At 62.4% G+C, this 17,795-nt stretch overlaps 1 protein-coding gene across 1 annotated transcript in view; it reads left to right on the top strand.

The window, feature by feature from the left end:
• Positions 1-17,795, top strand: part of NCOR2 (nuclear receptor corepressor 2) — a 210,384-nt gene that overhangs the window by 57,951 nt on the left and 134,638 nt on the right. Inside the window, exons 3-5 of the mRNA XM_058691634.1 lie at positions 7,087-7,301; positions 14,854-14,981; positions 16,568-16,745. Of these exons, the coding sequence (XP_058547617.1) occupies positions 7,197-7,301; positions 14,854-14,981; positions 16,568-16,745 (411 nt within the window). The 5' untranslated portion in view covers positions 7,087-7,196. The remainder of the gene's footprint in view (positions 1-7,086; positions 7,302-14,853; positions 14,982-16,567; positions 16,746-17,795) is intronic.

The raw sequence follows: 17,795 nt of genomic DNA, 5'->3' as shown, positions 1-17,795 counted from the left end.
TCACCCCTGCCCAGAGGGTGGCGCCTTCCTTTCTCGTTCAGAGTGAAAGCCTGTGTGACCTCACAGGGGCCTTGCTCACTCCACTCTTGCCATCCGGGCCCCTGGCCATTCCCTCCCCACCTCAGGGCCTTTGCACTGTCTGTTCCGTCTGCCTGGAGCAGCTTCCCTAGACATCCGCATGCTTCCTTTCTCCCCTCTCTCTCCTTCTCCGTGCCCCGCCCTGCCGCCAGCCATCCCCTGTCCACCCTCCTCATGCCTCTCGTTTTCCCCACACCGCAGACACCTCCCAACATTCCTGTAATTACTCCGGTCTGGCCTGCTAGAATAGCAGCTCTGTGAAGGCAGGGGTCTGGGGTCTTTTACTCGCGGCCGCGTCTCAGAACCTGTCCACGAAGGTTCCGGTGATCGTGGTTGACGGCGGGGAGCTGCCCGGGAGGGGGCAGGGACTCTGGCTTCACCCCCCTGCCCTCGTGGGCTGGGCAGGCTCCTCTGGGCTCAGCGGGGCCGCCTCCCACGGGGCTCTCTGTGTCCCAGGGCTCAGCTGAGAGCCGGATCCCTGAGCAAGGAGGCCCTGTGGAAGGTGGAGCTGGTACTTGGCCGGCTCCCCGTTTTCCCGGCACGCCAGAAACTAGAAACTCAAGGCGTAAACAGTCCGCTTCGTTCTAGCTGGGGTTTCTGCCACCTCTTAACGTCACATCCCAGAACAGCCTCGGCGCTCACGTCCCCCGTGCTGGCTTCCGGGGCTCCGTGCTCCCGGGGCCAGGCTGTTTCTGCTCGGGACGTATTTGTTGGAGCCTCCTGTGTGCCAGGCTCCGGATTATGGCAGTGGGCCGAGCAAATATGCATCGAGCACCTACCGTATCGGGTTAAAGGCGCGTCTCCCCCCCGTAATTCATGTCCACCTGGAAGCTGGGAACATGATCTTATTTGGAAAGCGGGTCTTGGCAGATGTGATTAGTTCAGATGAGGTCACAACTGGACGAGGGTGGGCCCTGAATCCAATGACTGGGGTCCTTCTCGGGGGAGGGCCAGCAGAGAGGCAGCCGAAAGCCAAGGGATGCCCGGGGCTACTCGCTGCTGGACGAGTCCGGAAGGATCCCCCCCACCCCGACCCGGAGCCTAGGGGGAGGAACGTGGCCCTGACCCACACTTTGATTTGGGACTTCCGGCTTCCAGAACGGTGAGAGAATGCATTTCTGTTGTTTTCAGCCCTTCCTTTTTTTTTTTTTTTTTAAACATTTATTTATTTTTGAGAGACCGAGTGTGAGCCGGGGAGGGGCAGAGAGAGAGGGAGACCGAGAATTTGAAGCAGGCTCCAGGCTCCGAGGTGTCCGCACAGAGCCCGACGCGGGGCTTGGACCCACAGACCACGAGATCATGACCTGAGCCGAAGGCGGATGCTCAGCCGACCGAGCCCCCACCCCAGGCGCCCCTCCACCATCCTGTTTGTGGTGCATTGTTCACGCAGGTTCCGGGAAGCTAGCGCACCTCTGCGTGCCAGGCCCTTGCAGGGGAATTGCCAGTGATCCAAACAAACATTTGTCCAGTAGCTGCTGAGCGGTCCCACGCCCTTCTAGAGGCTGAAGAGCCGTGGCGAGGAAGGCCACGGCGTTCCCAGTGCATCACTGTCTCTCCAGCCCGGACAGGCCGGCGGGGGCGGGGGTACGAGAGACCAGGTCCCCTGTGTGGGGCCTGTGGCTTCTCCGAGCACCTTGGAGGGTTCTGGGGGGTTCTGGCGAGCGCGCATGCGTGTGCACGTGCCGGGGGCTTCTCTCGGGCTGACAGCTGCTCCCCCACCTGCCACGGGTTCTTCCTATGTCGGTGCCCACTAGTTACGGGAAAGTCTCAGGCATTGGGTGGCACAGACAGCTGGCCTTTCGTCTTCTCCAGAGCCTGGGCTCAGGTCGGAAGGCTCCCAGGCACCTTAAGGAGCACCCCGCACGTCCGTCCCCCGCCCGCTCTCGGAGCCGTCCCGGCCCCGACCTGCTGTAATCCGCCCTCCCCGGAGCTGAAGCGGGCCGCACGCGGCACGGAAAATCTATGGAATGTGCCTCAGTGGGGCCTCAGCGGCCTGCCTGGGGCCGGAGAGGAATGTGGGGGCAGGAGGGCCCTGGCCTCACCTGGCGTTACTGGCACCTGCCCGGACAGGTTCCCTTGTTGACCACCTGCTGTGTGCCAGGCGCACCGGTAGGCTTGTGGGATGCAGCGGGGACAAGGCAGACAAAACCCACAGCGGTGAGCTTCCTCCTGCACATTTGGACGGAAAGCCACGCGGTGGATGGAACACGGGCTGTGAGGTCAGGATTGTGGGGAGCTGCCCCGTGGGGCCCGCGGGGCTCTCTGGTGGGCCGCTGCCTCTGGGGCAGGTACAGTAGAGGGCCACCCTGGGGCCCCTGTGCTGTTTGTGGGTGGTCCCCACTGTGGACCATTCGTGCCGGGCCCCGTGCAGGACTGGAGTTCTTGGCCCTCCTCTGCCTGGCTCGGCGGCCCTAGTGCCCTGGTTTGTGGCTTGGACGCGCGAGGCCCGGGCTGGGGCTTTGGGGCTCGGAAGTATCCCACACTACCTGGCTCAGCCATTTCTTAGCCCTGCTTGAGGGCCGTCTTGTCTCCTCGGAGCCCTGCCCTTGCTGAGTTTGCCTCATTGAGCGCCTGCTGTTTACCAGGTGTGATGGCATTGCTTCCCAAGCATGCCGTCCTGCTGGCAGGCTGGTGGCGCAGGAATTCTGGACGTGTACCCGAGGAAACTGAGGCTCAGAGGTGTGAGGCTTCCTGCCTGACGAGGGGACAGAGGGCCCCCGTCCCCGGGAGGCCACTTGGCCTCTTCCACCCCAGGGTGGGAGCTCCTTCCCGACTTCCCTGGGCTGTGCCTGCTTCTCCTTCTCTGGTGCTGCCGCTCCGATCCGGCCAGCGTCGTCTCTTGCTTGGATGCCCGCAGGAGCCCCGAGGTCTCCCGGCTCTCTGTGGCGCCTGCTTATAAAACACACACTGACTTCAGCCCAGGTCACGGTCTCGGGTCCGTGAGTTCGAGCCCCGCGTCGGGCTCTGTGCGGACAGCTCGGAGCCTGGAGCCTGCTTCGGATTCTGTGTCTGCCTCTCTCTCTGCCCCTCCCCCATGCATGCTCTGCCTCTCTCTGTCTCTCAAAAATAAATAAATGTTAAAAAATTAAAAAAAAAAAAAAATAAAACACACTGACTCTTCATTTCCCCAACCACCGTCTGTGGTCCCTCAGAGCCCTTAGAACAGAACCCATCCTTGCCGTGGCCCGTGGGCCTTGGGTGACTGTCCCCCCAACCTGCCTCGTGCTCACTCAATCAGTTACTCAAGCACGCGGTGCCTGGTCTCACCTCTGGGCTCCCGTTCAGGTGGCCGCCTCCCCCTGACCCCCCCCCCCCCCCCCCCCGCCCGGCTGTCTTGTGCCCGCTCCGCTCCGGGAACTTCTCCCTTCTCCCCCTTCTCCCCGAGACCCCCTCGCCCTCCCCGAGGCTGGAGTAGCCTGAGCGTCCATCTCCGAGGTCACTGTTTGCTTTCTGCTCCCTGCTGCACCCCACCCCCACCCGGTCGGGGCACCGAGACCCTCGGCAGCTGGGCTCTGCCTCATTCACTCATGTGGGGCTCAGCGCGCAGCGGGGACCCCAACGTTTCTGTACATAAATGGATGCGTGCTACCCTCTCTTGACCCCGAAGCCACCAGATCCGCGGTGGTATTGGGGCCGCTGTGCCGAGACTGGCTGCAGCCTCGATCCGGCTTCAGAAGGCCTTCCAGCCCAGACCAGATCCGGGGCACCCTGCTGAGTCCCCAGCGTGGGGGGGGGGGTCTCCCTCACCCCTCTCCTACCCCTGTCTTTGATGGAGGTGCGTCCTAGTTTTCCTTGTCATTCACATTCAAACCTTGAGGAAGTCAGCGCTTAACATTTGTTTTTCCATTGACAGTGTTATGCATATACTACATGTATCTAATTTAAATACATTTCCATCCCCGCGTGGAGAGCCCGGGTGCCCGTTAGCAGTCACTGCCCACGCCCTCGGCCCTGGCGGCCACCAGTCCGTTTCGGGTCCCTATGGGGTTGCCTATTCCGGATACTTCCTGTAAGGGGACTCCCACACTAGCCGGCCTTTTGTGACCGCCTCCTTTCACGCGGCGTGATGTTTTCACACCCGCGGTGTAGCTGTGTCAGTAGTTCATTTCTTTTTGTGACTCAGTCACGTTCCACCGTGTGGACGGACCACAGTTTGTTTGTCCGTGCATCTGTTGATGGACTCTTGGGCAGTGTCCACCCCTTGGCTGTTGTGAATAGTGCAGCTCTGAACGTTCGTATACAAGTATTTGTTCGAGTCCCCGTTTTCAGTTCTTTTGGGAACGTGCCCGGGACTGGAATTGCTGGGTCATTGGGTAATTCTGTGTTTAACTTTTGGAGGAACCACCAAAATGTTTTCCTAAAAAAAAAAAAAAAATTTTTTTTTTTTTTTTTGAGCTGGCAAGAAATGTGACTGAGGTTGGGAGGGGTGGAAATTGGGTTTATTAAATAAGCTCGTGGTGAATGGAGCGGGCACCCAGAGTCCCCTGGCTTTGGGGACAACCTAGATGTGAGGACACGGGGCCAGGGAGTGCCGGGGTGACCTGTTGATGGCTGAGGCCCCTCGAGCTTGGCAGCCGACACACCGTGAGTCTTGAGCGAATGGGAACGCGGCCAGACCGTGGCCTTGGTGTGAGGAGGGTGGGGAGCCGCCGAGGGTTCTCCGGGGCTGGTTTGGAAAGGTGTCACCTCCCCGGCTTCTGGAGCCCACGTGCACTGCGCGCGTGAGCATCTGGCAGAGGCCTGCCGTCTCCAGTTGGTGTCTTGTTAGGCAAAGGAAGTTAGAAAAGCTGTGGGTAAATCAGACTTCTTTGCCGCCTTATGCAATGCAAAATCGAACAGCCATTTGGAAGCTCCCCCACTGCGCTTGGAGGAGGGGCGACCAGTTGGGAGCCTCTCCCTGCCGAGGCGCTGGCCTCAGCTCCTCGGAGAGCCCAGAGAGAAAGCAGAACGGAATTTGCGTGACCAGGATCCACTGGGCTCCCAGATGGATGGGAGCAATGGGAATTCTGGAACGGGGTCCGGAAGTGGCCACACCTGCCCCTCTCCCCGGGCCGGTTTCTTGTCTCTGGGCTATCGGGCAGATGCCACGTTGCCCTCGGTGGGAACCCGCAGGGCAGCGCCGCCCCCCCCCCCCCCCCCCCCCGCCCCCATCAGAGCATCACTGTCACTAGGCTGGAGCCACGGCAGAGACAGTACTAGGGGAAGTGATACTAACAGCGTCTGTTAGCTGAGCAGGGTTTGGTCCCGTGTTCATAAAAATTACAGGGCACATCCTGTCTCGGTGGCTGGGAAAAGCCCACGTGGGCAGCTTGCTGAGGTGCCCGTAGGTGCATTGATCTGTGACTCCTTCCTTCCCTGGCTGAGTCAGACTTCTGGTGGCAAGCGACAGAAACCCAGGTTGGGCCGGCGAAGGCCAAGCACGCGGCCGTCTCCGCTCTCCTAAGCGAGCGAGCAGGCTTCGCCTTCAGGCCTGGCTGTCATCAGGACCCCGCCGCGCTCCCTCCGCCCTTCCGCTCTGGCTTCCTGCCGGCCGGCGTCGTTGCTCGGCGGGCACCTGCCATGAGGCGGCCCCCAGAACCGCATGGTTTTCGCGCCCCTGGTTCGGGGCCAAGCTGGTTCCTCCAGCCAGAGTCTCAAGACTGCCTCTCATTGGCCTAGTTGGGGCCGCGGGCGCATCCCTCGACCAATCCCTGGCCCGGGGGATGCAGGACTTGGATTGGCCAGGCCCGGGTCACGTGACTACTTCCCGAGCGCCGGTGGGAGGCCGGAGGATGGTTCCAGAAAGGAAGGTCAGGGGACACCACCAGAGCCTCAGATGGGGGTCTCGTTCCTCCTCTGACCACCGCGACCTCAGCCCTCCGTCCCAGTTCGAGACGGCCACGGGGCCCATCGCCAGGGGAGGGGCCCGGCGTCTTCCCCTGGAGAAGGACAGTTGTGAACCCGGGGCAGGGCGAGGAGGGGCGTCGTGAGACGCAGCCCCAGCCTTGCCCGGCGCACCGCGGCGTCCAGGTGCCAGGCCCCTGCGCCATCATGGATTTTTCTAGCGGGGGGCGGGGCTGCACGTGCGGGGCCGGGGGAGGGGGGAGGGGGGATGGGGACGGGGGCAGAGGCCGTGCCGGCTCTCACCGTGGGCGTGGGCAGGCGGCCCAGGGGTGGGGGGATGGAGGCGCCCCCCCCCCCCAGAGATTTCTGGGCAAAGGCAGCTTGTGATGAAGGGCCTCCTGGCGCCCTTGAGTCCTTTCTTCCTCCCGAGACTCAGTTTCCCCAGCTCTAAAAGCACGGGACTGCTTCTTGAGTTTTTTTTCCAGCCTGGACATGGGTGTTTTCTGTCCCATGGAAGGTGCAGTTTGTCCATTCCCCCCACCCCGGCTCTTGTCTGGGTCCTTAGCTGTTTCCCCAACGCGGCCCCCGGCTGCCCAGTCCCCCCGCTCCCAGCTCTGCTCCGGCACGGGGTCATGCGGAGGCCCAGGCAGGCCCGGCCTTGCCCGGGGTCACGCTGTGACCCGTGTCCTGCCCGAGCTGACCCTGCCCACCGTGGCCAGGGACGCCAACCGTGCGCCTCACCCTGGCGGTGCCTCTCAGGACAGGCCCCCGGCTGCCCACCTGAACTGGGTGCTGTCCGAGAACTTTGCCCTGGTGACTCGGAAATCTGCAGGGGTCGTGGGGTGAGGTCGGGTGGGCCGTGGGGGCTCGGGACCCTTCGGGGAATGGTGGGGCAGTGTTCACAGGGTTGGGGTTCCTGTGCCTGCTGAGCCAGGGCCTTGGTCGTGGGTGGGGGGGGGGCGTGTCTGGCCTGGTCTGTGGCTCGGGGGTCCCCCAGATGCCATGTTGCCACCTCCTGCTGTCGGTGGGCAGCAAGTGCCCAGCGGCTTGGAGGAGGAGGGTCAGGAGGACCTGTGTGCTTGCTTGTCCTCAGGGACCAAAGAAACTATTAGGGGGCCCCACCGGGGTCCTTGGAGGGGACACTGTCCCGTGGCTGATCTTGTTTCTTTTCTGGTTTTTTCTCAGGTTCCTGTGACAGGGCGGCCCGTGAGCAGATGAGGAGGACTGGCTCTTAACCTTGGTGGCCACCGAGAGGGAGATTATTGGGGCCCAAGAGCCCCCAGACGCTCGCCGCCATGTCGGGGTCCACGCAGCCTGTGGCACAGACGTGGAGGGCCACCGAGCCCCGCTACCCGCCCCATGGCATTTCTTACCCTGTGCAGATCGCCCGGCCCCACACGGTGAGTAAGGGGGGGGGGGTGTGTATGCCCGGGGCCACCTTTGGGGCCTTCTCTCACCGAGTCCCCGTGAGGGCTGGTGTGGCTCTGATGGGGTCCAGCCAGGGCTCCCTGGGTCCCCTGAGGGGAGTTGGGGTGTCACGGCAGGGACCACTGGCCTCTGGACGTTCTGGTAAAATCTCTTAGCTCCCGCTCTAAAGGGGGGGGGGGGTGATGGAGACCGGGGCCAGGCTGAGCTGGGGTCTCTGCCTCTCAGAGTCAGCTGTGGAATTTGTGTACGGACACGGGACGCCTGCTGTATACGCTTTGCTGGCAGCCCAGCCTCCCCTGGACTCCTTTTGGCTTTGTTGGGGTCTCCCGGGTGCTGACAGCCCCTTGCCTCTCTGAGCCGTGGCCCCGGAGCTCGTGCACTGGAGGCTCTGAGATGAAGAGACTCGGAACGCGTGTCTGGAGCCCTGATTTGGGGATCCAGGGTGTCGGTTCCTCTCACCGAGGAGCCGCCCCGCCTCTCGGGGGCGACCTGCCTGCGGGGAAAGAGGAGTGCTGTCTACCTACGTGCTGGCCCGCACACGCGTGCGCCCTCGACCGGCTCTCCTAAGCTGCACCCTTGTCTCTCCTCGCAGTGACCCCGTTTCCTGCCGCGCCTCTCGCTGCGCGGTGTGGCCGTGAGGATGGGCCTTTGCTGGCATTTTTTGGGCACCTACTGGGTACCGTGTCCTTGGGCCTTGCCGGAGGGCTCCCGGGGTCTGGGGCCTCCCTGTTTGACCAGCTGGCTGCTCAGCGAGGGGGTGTGGGGCCTTGCGGTCGTAGCTGGGCAAGAGGCTGGCTCTGCTGGCCCGTGTGTGTGTGTGTGTGTGTGTGTGTGTGTGTGTGTGTGCATGCATGCGTGTGGACTGCTTGGCGTGGTTCCTCTTCGTGAGAAGAAAGGAAGTGGTGTGGGAGGGCATTTCCATCAGTGAGCGTGTGAACCCACTGGCCCCGCGGGGAGGGTGTCCCAGACGCGGCGGCCTCTTGAGGATTTTGGCCACCAGGATGCTTTTCAGAGCCAGCCGGGCTGAACGGGCACATATCGAGCCCTGTGACGAGAGCGTGCCTGTGGGTGGTCTTCAGACCCTCCGTCCAGCCCAGTGAAAGAGCGTCTGGCGTCGGTACCCCACCTTGCACTCGAGGGGACTGAGGCCAGGAGACCAAACCGCAGGCCTCAGGTGAGATCGCTGCTGGGAGGCAGTCCGCTTCGGCCTCGGGCTTCTGAGCCCCGGTCACAGACGCCACTGCCTGCTGGGCACCTGCCGTGTGCCCAGCGCCACGGGAGTGTGCTCCTGGGTGCACACGTTGTTACGTAGCGTCACCGTCTGTATCGGGGTCCCCAGCAACAGCAACAGCGACCGCAAACCCTCGATTACCGAGCCCTTGCCACAGAGCAAACGTTCTGGTTGGAACCTTCTACGCGGACAGTTCACTCGCTGCTCTGAATCACCCTGAAGAGGGTCTCGAACGCTGTTTGTGGATCGGGAATGTTTCGTAGGCGAGGAGAAAGGTCCACGTTCTTAACTGTTCGGAGCCTCGGATTTTTTATCTATAAGATGGTGTCACGGCAGCACCCGTCACCTGCGTTCTCGTGGGGATTAAGCATAACGATCTGCATGAAGTCCTTGTGGCAGCGCCTGGCACCCGCTCTGGCGGACGTGTCTGTTCGCTGTCGTTATTCCTTGTTACCTCACTGTTACTGCAGCTGCCTGCAGGGGCTGTCTCTCCTGGGGGCCACTGGCCGATGCCTCTGGCTTCTCTCTTGTTGCTGGGCCCCTCCTGCTGGGTTCCCACCCCTCTCCCACCCCTTCCCTGTGGGCACAGCTTTGGAAAGTCCTCCTGTCCCTAGAGCCTCCCCCCTCCACCCCCCGCTGCCCCACTCTCCCGCCTTCCTTCTTGCCCTTTGCCCCAGCTGGGCCCTCTCCCGGTCATTTGGGGTCACTGGCTGACCCATAATGTCTCCTGTTCTGCCCCCACTGGGCTGTCAGTGACGCAGGATGTGGCTGGACAGGCCCCAGCAGTCACCGCCCACTCCAGGCAGGAGGCTGAGGCCAGGGGTGAGCAGGGCCCTGGGGCAGCTATGGGGTGGGACATTCCTGGTGGCAGCAGTGGGGCCCCGGTCCCTGCTTTGTGTGGGGCGGCCCAACCCTGCTTGTCACCTAAAAGGCAGGAGCAAGAATTCCGGGCACCCCGGGTTGGGGGTGGGTCTTGCTGTCCTGGGCATGTGTCCTGGCTGGAGCCACTTTCCCTTGGCTGGCGGGGGGTCAGCATTGGGTCTGTAGTCTGGAGGCCCTCCCTCCCCACTGCAGCCCGTGCCCTCTAACATGTTCCCATTGGCCGATTTTACAGGTGGGGTGAGGTGCCCCCCTTTTCTGAGTCTAGAAGACAGAGGGTGGAAGAAAGGGGAAATCGAGGCACAGGGAGAAAAATGCCCCATCCAGGAGCCAGGTGGGAGCCCAGGGTCCTGGCTCCTTGCATAGTAGCTAAGGCAGGAAGCTGGGAGGAAGGGAGGGGCCTGGACCCGGTGACCTGTGACCTTCCTGAGACTCAGTCTTCTCTCTCTCTCTCTCTCTCTCTCTCTCTCTCTCTCTGACACACACACACACACACACACACACACACACACAACAGGCTTATCTTCAGAAGTAGCACTTCTTGGTTCCAGAGGCTTCTTTCCATGTGGCCCAGGGCTGCTTGGATGGCGAGTCCACCCTGGAGCCCAGAAGAACCTCCACATCTGGCCTTGAATCTCCGTTCCTTCCCACCTGCTGAGTGACACTGGGCTGCCCACTTGGCCCTGTGGCGGGGGCAGCCTCGGTTTTCCTATCAGAAGTACGGAGTTGTGGGTCTGAGCCTCCGTGGAAGGTGCCCGGGCGGGTTTGCGGTAGTCCTGTCTTTCCTCCTGGCGGGGTGACGGGAGCCCCTGTCCTTTGGGGTGGCAGGGCCCTGGACTCAGGGGCCGTGGGAGCCGTCCCGTCTGCTGGCCCGCCACCTCCAGGCTGCCTGCTGTGAGGTTCACGGTGCAGGTGGAAGGCGTGATTCCCGGTGTGCTCTCGGGCAGAGGCCTGGCCGTTCCCCTGCCCGCTTCTGGCACCCTCTCGGCCTTTCCGGACACCGTGCGTGTTGCCTGGGGAATCCCACAGGACCCCTCTGTGCCCTGCCCTCTCCGCCTCTGTGGTCTTGGCTTCCTTCCCTCACGGAATCAGGACCCCACATCTTTCCCTGTGCGTCTCCCGGGATTGGGGGTCCCGACGTACCTTCCCTGCCTCGCCTTTCGTCAGGCTTCCTAGGGACTTCTCCGAGTCCCCCGGGACCTTCTGGACTTGCCTGAGCTCTCGTAGTTCTTGTGCTGAACGAATGTATTCGAGTCAAAAGGTGCAAAGGTCTGACTTCTAGCGCTACCGCTCTTTGCTGTGTGGACCCTGGCAAGTTACTCAACCTCTCTGTGCCTCCGTGTAGAGGGGTAGCTGAGAACACAGGCTCTGGAGCCAGACCGATTGCGTTTCTGCGCTGCCTTAGTGATACCTGGGCTGTGGAAGTCCGGACGAGGGGCCTTACCGCCCTGTGCCTCGGTTTCCCCGTCATTTGATTGCGGCAACTGCGGCGTTCCGAGGCTCAGATTAGTGGACGTGGGCAGAGGCCTTCGCGTGATGCCTGTGCGGCGTTAGCTCCCACGGATATCAAGGGACGCCGCTGATGACTTCGGTGACGCCGTTCTTGTGACGACCACGTAGCGTGAGTGTCCTCTTCCACGTCGCCGGTGGGCTTTTCCTCTAGAGGAGAGCTCGGCAGACCTCCGTAAACGTGTCGCGCCTCTCGGGCCGTTCGGCCTGTGTCCCGACTGCTCGGCCCCGCTGCTCTCGTAGCTCCGGAGCTGCAACCGAGAGGCGGAGGAACGGCCGAGGGCCGCGCCCGGCTTGGGCCTTGGGCCCCGTTTCGGGCTCCTGCCCCGGATCGGTGCTTCCCGAAAGCTCTGTGGGGAGGACCGGTCCGTTTCAGCTGCACTTTGCCCCAGAGCCAGACTGCACGGAACCCCCGCCCGTCCGGTGCGGGCGCTGGCCGTGGCGAGGCCGGCAGTGCGCAGGCCGGCTGGCGCACGAAGACGCGTGTCTTCCGTACCCACTCGTCGCGGGCAACGGGGTGGGCCCCACGTGGAGCAGCGCTGCCTTGGGTGAAAGGTCAGGGACCCGGGGGCCCGCCTGGGCCAGAGGGGGCCGCGGGCGCGTGTGGGCGCGCTGGTGGGTTGCTCGTGTCCTGAATGCTGCCCGGGGTTTCTCCGCCTCAGCTTTGTGGCCCTTCCTGCCCCCCCCCCCCCCCCCCCCAGTTCTGGGTGCTGGGGGACGGCTCCAGGGCGGTGTTCGGCTCCCCAGAAAGGCCTCTCGGGAGCCCCCGTGCTGGGAGCTTTGTTCATTCATTTAACACTCAGTAGACGCCTCGTCTGCCAGTACTTTCGTAGGCCCTGGGAACGGAGCTGTGAGCAAACCAGAAGCATCCCTGCCTCAGGCAGCTGGTGTTCTCATGGGGCAGCAATGAGCAGGGAAGGAGGGGCGGGGGAAGGCGGAGGTCGTGGGCTTCCTAACTGAAGTCAGGCGCCAGGGCAGGAGGCCTCACTGGGAAGCTGACGTTGGGATCAAAACCTGAAAGGAACTGGAGGGCCGGGCATGGGGAAATGTAGTTAAGGAATGTTCCAGGCAGAGGAAACAGCACGTGCAAAGGCCCTGAGGTGGGAGCCCCACCTCTCCGGGAGGGGCCCACGAGTCCTTTGCCTGCCATGTGCGGCTCCAGACGTTTCCTCAGCACCCCCTGGGTGAGAAACCCTATCCCAGGAGCCAGCGAGGAGCTCATCTTTTCATAGCACAGCTGCACAGAAAACCTTTCTCCCGTCCCCTCCCTCCAACATCTCCCAGAATCCAGACCCAGTTTGGATTTGACCCGAGGCCCAGATGCCTCAGCCCCTTTGTCCTTGTGGCTCCTGAGGATCTAGCCAGGGACGTGCCAGATGGGGTTCTCTCCTGGTTAAGTTGATTTTCCACAGCGCCTGTCCCCTTCCTGGGGAGTTTGAGGGGCGAAGTTTATCGGCAAGTCCCGATTTCTAGTGTCAGAGGCACCACGGCTGAGGAGAGGCTGGCAGAGGCGGGGGGGGGGGGGAGGTGTCTCACCTGAGGCCCCCCCCCCCCCCAATTCTCTGAGCAAGCAGCTCTGTGAGCACGTGGCAAGGGCAGGGCAGGCCCCTGCCCCCCAAGTCTGGTTTGTTGCTGTCACCTTTTGGGGGTACGTTCAGAACCTGCAGTCTGCCCCTCCCCGTCCCTCAGCAGGAAGCCAGCCTGGCCTCAGTCCTGCATCTCAGAACCTCCCCTCCTTGCTGTGTCACCTGGGCGAGTCACTTACCTTCTCTGTGCCCGAGGTCTCATGTTTGTGTGGGACTGTGCATGAGACCCGCCTCATGGCGTCTCCGTGGGAATTAAATGAAAAACACGTTTAAAGCTTTTGTCGGCGGGCAGACACGGGCAGTTCGTGAATGTTGGGCGTTATTATTATTTTGTTACATCACGTAGAGTTCGTGGGCTCTGAGACGTGGCCGGGAGGCTTGGAGCCTGAGGGCCTGGTGCGCCCCACCTCGGGTCAGCTTCTCTCTTGGGACGTCCCCGATTCTGGGCTTCCTGTGGAGCTTCCAGACCCCCCTGGGGGGTCCCCAGCTCAGCCCTGGAGACCAGCTTTGGGGCCTAGGGTGGGGTTTAGTGAGAACACCGCAGGAATGGCCCCCGCGATGCTCCTCGGAGGGGCTTTGCTGACGAGCGTCTCCCGCATGGCTCCTAAACTGGGAAACTGAGGCCAGAAAGTTCGTGAAGTGGCCTCTACGCCCCATCCCCCCGCCCCTTCCCAGGGCCCCCGTGTGCCCCGTGCCTCTTCCCACCTCCGTTGGCGGACGTAGGTGCTGTCTCGCCGAGGCGTTGGCTTGTCTGTCTCCTGAGGCATCGGACTGTCTGTCTCTTGCCGCTTTGCTCATTTTGCTTTTGTGCGAGAGAGCCGGGCGGGGAAAACCTTCCCCCTGGCAGGCGGCAGAGGCTGCCGATTCCTTCTCACACCTCTGCACGTGCATGTGATCTGGGCCTGGCAGCCTTGCCAGCGTGATCCCAGAGGCCTCGCTCCCTCCCTCCCTCCCTCCCTCCCTCCCCCAGGGCCTTCCCCCCTCCTCCTCCTTCCCACCCGCCTCCATTTGCGAGCACCTGGGGCCTCGTGCTAGACATCACAGAGTGGGGGAGGGGGTGGGGGGGAGGGCTGAGCCCTTCTCTGCCTTCCGGAAGCCACCTGTCATCTTGAGGGAGGTCTTTGGAGAGTTACAGAGGGTTTGTGGTAGGAAGCACAGGGACCTCCTTCCATCCAGTCAGGCACCTGTTTCAAAGATGAGGAAACCGAGGCTCAGAGGGTTGGAGTGACGGACAGTTCCCCCGGCCCGAGGCCCTGCAGCCTTTCTTCCCCACATTGGGCCTCCTCAGCGTTTCCAGCCTCCGAAGTCGCTGGGGTCCCCATTCATTCCATTTACTCATCTTCTCCAGCCTTTGGCGTCCCAGCCTCTTACATGCTTGCTTTGGAGGGTCTGAAACGCACACACTCCCAGCTCACCTGCCTGATAGCATCTGATCGTCTTTGCAGGAATAACTGCTTAAAAAAAAAAAAAAGCCGGACAACAGGAGCATGAGAAGACGGACTAGACTTTTTTAACGGAAACTTGGGAGAATAAAGAGAGGTGCCCAGAAGAAGATAAATCACACACGGTGCCCCTCTGTCTCAGCCTTACCTGTGCCAGACATCGCTAATTGATTGCCGCACACAGTGTAACTGAGTGTTCTAGGCAGACAGAGCGAATCGATTTGGATTGGTACCGTGGGAAGCCGGCCCTGTTTTCTCTTTCGAAACGCTCGTTTCTCTGCTTTTTTAAAAACCCTTTTTAACGTGTCTCGAATCAGTGTAGTTGATAATCAGGATACTTGTAATTTGTTAGCGTTTGGTTTTTCCCCAGATGAGAAGGGGTGATGGATGGCACGTTACCGAAGAAGGAGGGTTTTGTCTGAAGCTCATTTCCCCTTCTGACTTTGGCCGGACACACGTGGGTGGGTTTTCTTTTCACAGACAAGACAGGGGAACCCCAAGGTGGCACCTTGTTTTGGAAGCTGGTCTTCGAGCCTCACAGACCTGTGCCCTGCAGTCTCACGCAGACACCCTATCCCCTCAGTGCCCCGCTAGACACGCGGGCTGTGCACTTTCCAGCCGCCCGCTCCCAGGCGGGCTCGGTGGTCTCATCGGGGAGGAGGGTATAATCGCACGTGCTGCAGGTGCCAGTGTGGGGCTGGGCACCGGGTGCATGTTAGCCGGCGACTGGCCCCGGGCACGCCCTCTGGCCACCCCGGGCGTCCGGAGCCACGCGTGGACGCGGACGTGGCCCCGCGCAGGAGCGAGCGCCCGGCTGTGCCTGTGACCGTGGAGCGGGCCGTCTGGGCTCACCCGCTTCCTCGGCCTCTCGCTGCAGGACGTCGGGCTGCTCGAGTACCAGCACCACCCCCGTGACTACGCCTCGCACCTGTCGCCCGGTTCCATCCTCCAGCCCCAGAGGAGGAGGCCCTCCCTGCTGTCCGAATTTCAGCCTGGGAACGAGAGGTGAGGAGAGACTTGCACGCCGCCTAGCTGGGAGCCGCGGGGTCGGTCCTCAGGCCGGGGGAGGAGGCAGGAGCGTGCAGGGCTGGTGTTAAGTCGGGGGGCTGCTGTGCTGTGTGCCTGCCCTCGTCCTGGTGCAGGTGTGACTTGGGGCGCGGTTGCGGGGGAGCGGGGAAGGGCCACATGGCTCTCCGGCTTCGCAGCGTGGGCCTTCGGTGGTCTCTGGGGGGGGGGGGGTAGTCCTAGGCAGGAGGGGTCGACCGCCAAGATGCGGAGGGGCAGGGCTGGGGTGCCGGTGAGAGGGACAAGTCCCGCCTGGGTGCACCCAGGCTGCCCCCTCCTCCCTCCTGTTGTCTTCCCCTTTTCTCCCAGTCCCTCTCTGTCCCTCAGCTACCAGCCGAGGCCCTCTGGTGTCTGCCTGTGCCTGGGCCTGCCTGTCCTTAAATCCGGGGGGAAGGGGATGAGCCCGTGCAGCGGGACGGGGACCCCAGTGAGGGGAGGGCCGAGGCCAGAGCGGGGCCCCAAGATGCCGGAGATCATAACAGCACTGACCACTAAGAGTCCTAACCTCAGATGTCATGTGCTGGCCCATTTTAGGCTGTGGGCGCACGACGGTAGGCAGCCCTGCCTCCAGGGCAGATGCCTCACAGACACCCACAAGATGACTCCAGAATGAGGCAGGTGACCCATTTATTAGCCACAGGGTGAGCAAGGTATTAGCTCTCTGGCTGGGGTGGCCAGAAAGGCCTCTCAGGGGAGGGACGTTTGTCCGATATGTAGCCGACCGTTCAGAGAGCTGGTAAAGGCCTTCCAGACAGAGGGAACAGCATGTGCAAAGGCCCGGAGGTGAGCATGTTCTTGGAGTGTTCCGGGCAGGCATCAACTTGAAATGCATTTTAGCAGAGGGGATATTTAGGCTGTCCGGTCGGGAGCAGTAGCCGGGGGCAGAGTCTGTGAGTCCTGGCCGTGCTGTGTGTGTTCAGGCAAGGCCGTGTCCTCTCTGGCCCAGTTTTGACCTCTGCAGACTGGGGAGCAGGGTTGAGGAGAGCCGGTCGGGAGTGTTAGGCTGGACAGCTCCCGTCTCTGCCCCAGGCAGCTGGCTGAGCTGGGCAGGATGCAAGGCCAGGTTTAGCAGCCAGAGTGCTGTGGTTGGCTAGTGATGTCTGCCCCGGGTGGGGGATGTGCAAATAACAGCATGTGTGTTACTGCCTGTGTTGGACCCACAAGGCTTTTTGGATTCGACCGTGCCCGTGAATCACCCGGGGTTCTTGTTTACATGCACAGTCTGACTCTGTAGGTCTGGGGTGGGACTCAAGGCTGTGCGCTTGTAGCCGGCTCCAGGCGGGTGATGCTGCTGGCCGTGGGCCGCTCTCGGCAGCGCGGGGGTGGGGAGTCACCAGTACGTTCTCTTCCTATTAACATAGCGAGTGCTGACTCGTGGGAGGACGAGTCTGGGATTGAAGCTTGCCTCGCCGTGTGCCCTTGGCCAGATGGGCACTTCTCCCTCAGGGTCGCGGAGGGCGGGGCACACGGCAGGTGCTCGGCGGGAGGGCGGCAGCTGCGAGGCCCTGTGTCCTTGCCTCCCGCAGGTCCCAGGAGCTCCACCTGCGACCCGAGTCCCACTCCTACCTGCCCGAGCTGGGCAAGTCGGAGATGGAGTTCATCGAGAGCAAGCGCCCTCGCCTGGAGCTGCTGCCGGATCCCCTGCTGCGGCCCTCACCCCTGCTGGCTGCGGGCCAGCCTGCGGGCTCGGAGGACCCGTCCAAGGTAAGGCCCGGCCCTGGCTGGGAGCCCCTGAGGACCTGGGTGCTTCTGCAGCCGCACTGGGTGCAAGGCAAGGGGTGGGGGCGGTGGGCGTGCCATCGGGCCGAGGGTGGGCAGCGAGAGGAGGGGCCGGGACCGAGGTTGGCTCGCAGGCCGCTTCCTGGCCGGACGGGGCCCTGCTCCTACCTGAACACGTCTGGCCTGCGGGGCCACCATGCCCCGCCCCCCCGGTGCCCCGGAGACCTCTTCCATTTTACTCCTCTTTAAAATGGAAAGTCGAGGGGCGCCTGGGTGGCTCAGTCGGTTGGGTGTCTGACTTCGGCTCAGGTCCTGATCTCGTGGTCCGTGAGTTCGAACCCCGCGTCGGGCTCTGTGCTCGCGGCTCGGAGCGTGGAGCCCGCTTCGGATTCTGTGTCTCCCTCTCTCTCTCTGCCCCTCCCCCACTCGCACTCTGTCTCTCTCTCTCAAAAATAAAATAAAAACGTAAAAGAAATATTTTAAACGGAAAGTCGAGCGGAGCTGGTGGGGGCGAATGTGCACAGATTAAGTGCCTATGGTGTGCTGGTTTGGGAGGTGGTCCTGCTGTTTCAGTCAAGCTCAGGACAGTGGAGGCTGGAAGCTTCTTTGGTCTTCACTTCACACAGAGGAAGCTGACAGAGGTGCTAATGGAGGGATTGCAGCCAGTGGCCCGGACTGTCCGTTAGGGTCACCTAACTGCCCCTGAAGCTGTGGTTCTACTGTCACTGCCTGGGATGGGGCAGCGACCGCGGCCAGGTGACATGCCCGTCCTTGGCCGGCTGAGGGATGGACGTCACACCCTGCACACGCTGAGTGTTTCTTCGCAACTAGCTCGTTAGCAGCCTCCCGCCTGGTGGGTGAGGCCAGCTCTTATCTTACTGCGACCCCGGTGGGGGTGGGAGCAGGCGAGGGGGTGGACGTGGCCCACTCGGGCCTGTGGGTCCTCTTCCCTGCCTGATGCCGGATAGGATGGATCGGTGGGATTTCTGGCCGGTGCGGGGCCTTCGCTGGGGGCTGGCGGGAGAGGAGGGCTCT

The sequence above is a fragment of the Neofelis nebulosa genome, chromosome 11 (assembly GCF_028018385.1).
Source record: "Neofelis nebulosa isolate mNeoNeb1 chromosome 11, mNeoNeb1.pri, whole genome shotgun sequence".
NCBI classification, from domain to species: Eukaryota; Metazoa; Chordata; class Mammalia; order Carnivora; family Felidae; genus Neofelis; species Neofelis nebulosa.
The sequence above is the reverse complement of the archived record's forward strand: the minus strand, read 5'-3'. Positions and strand labels throughout refer to the sequence as shown.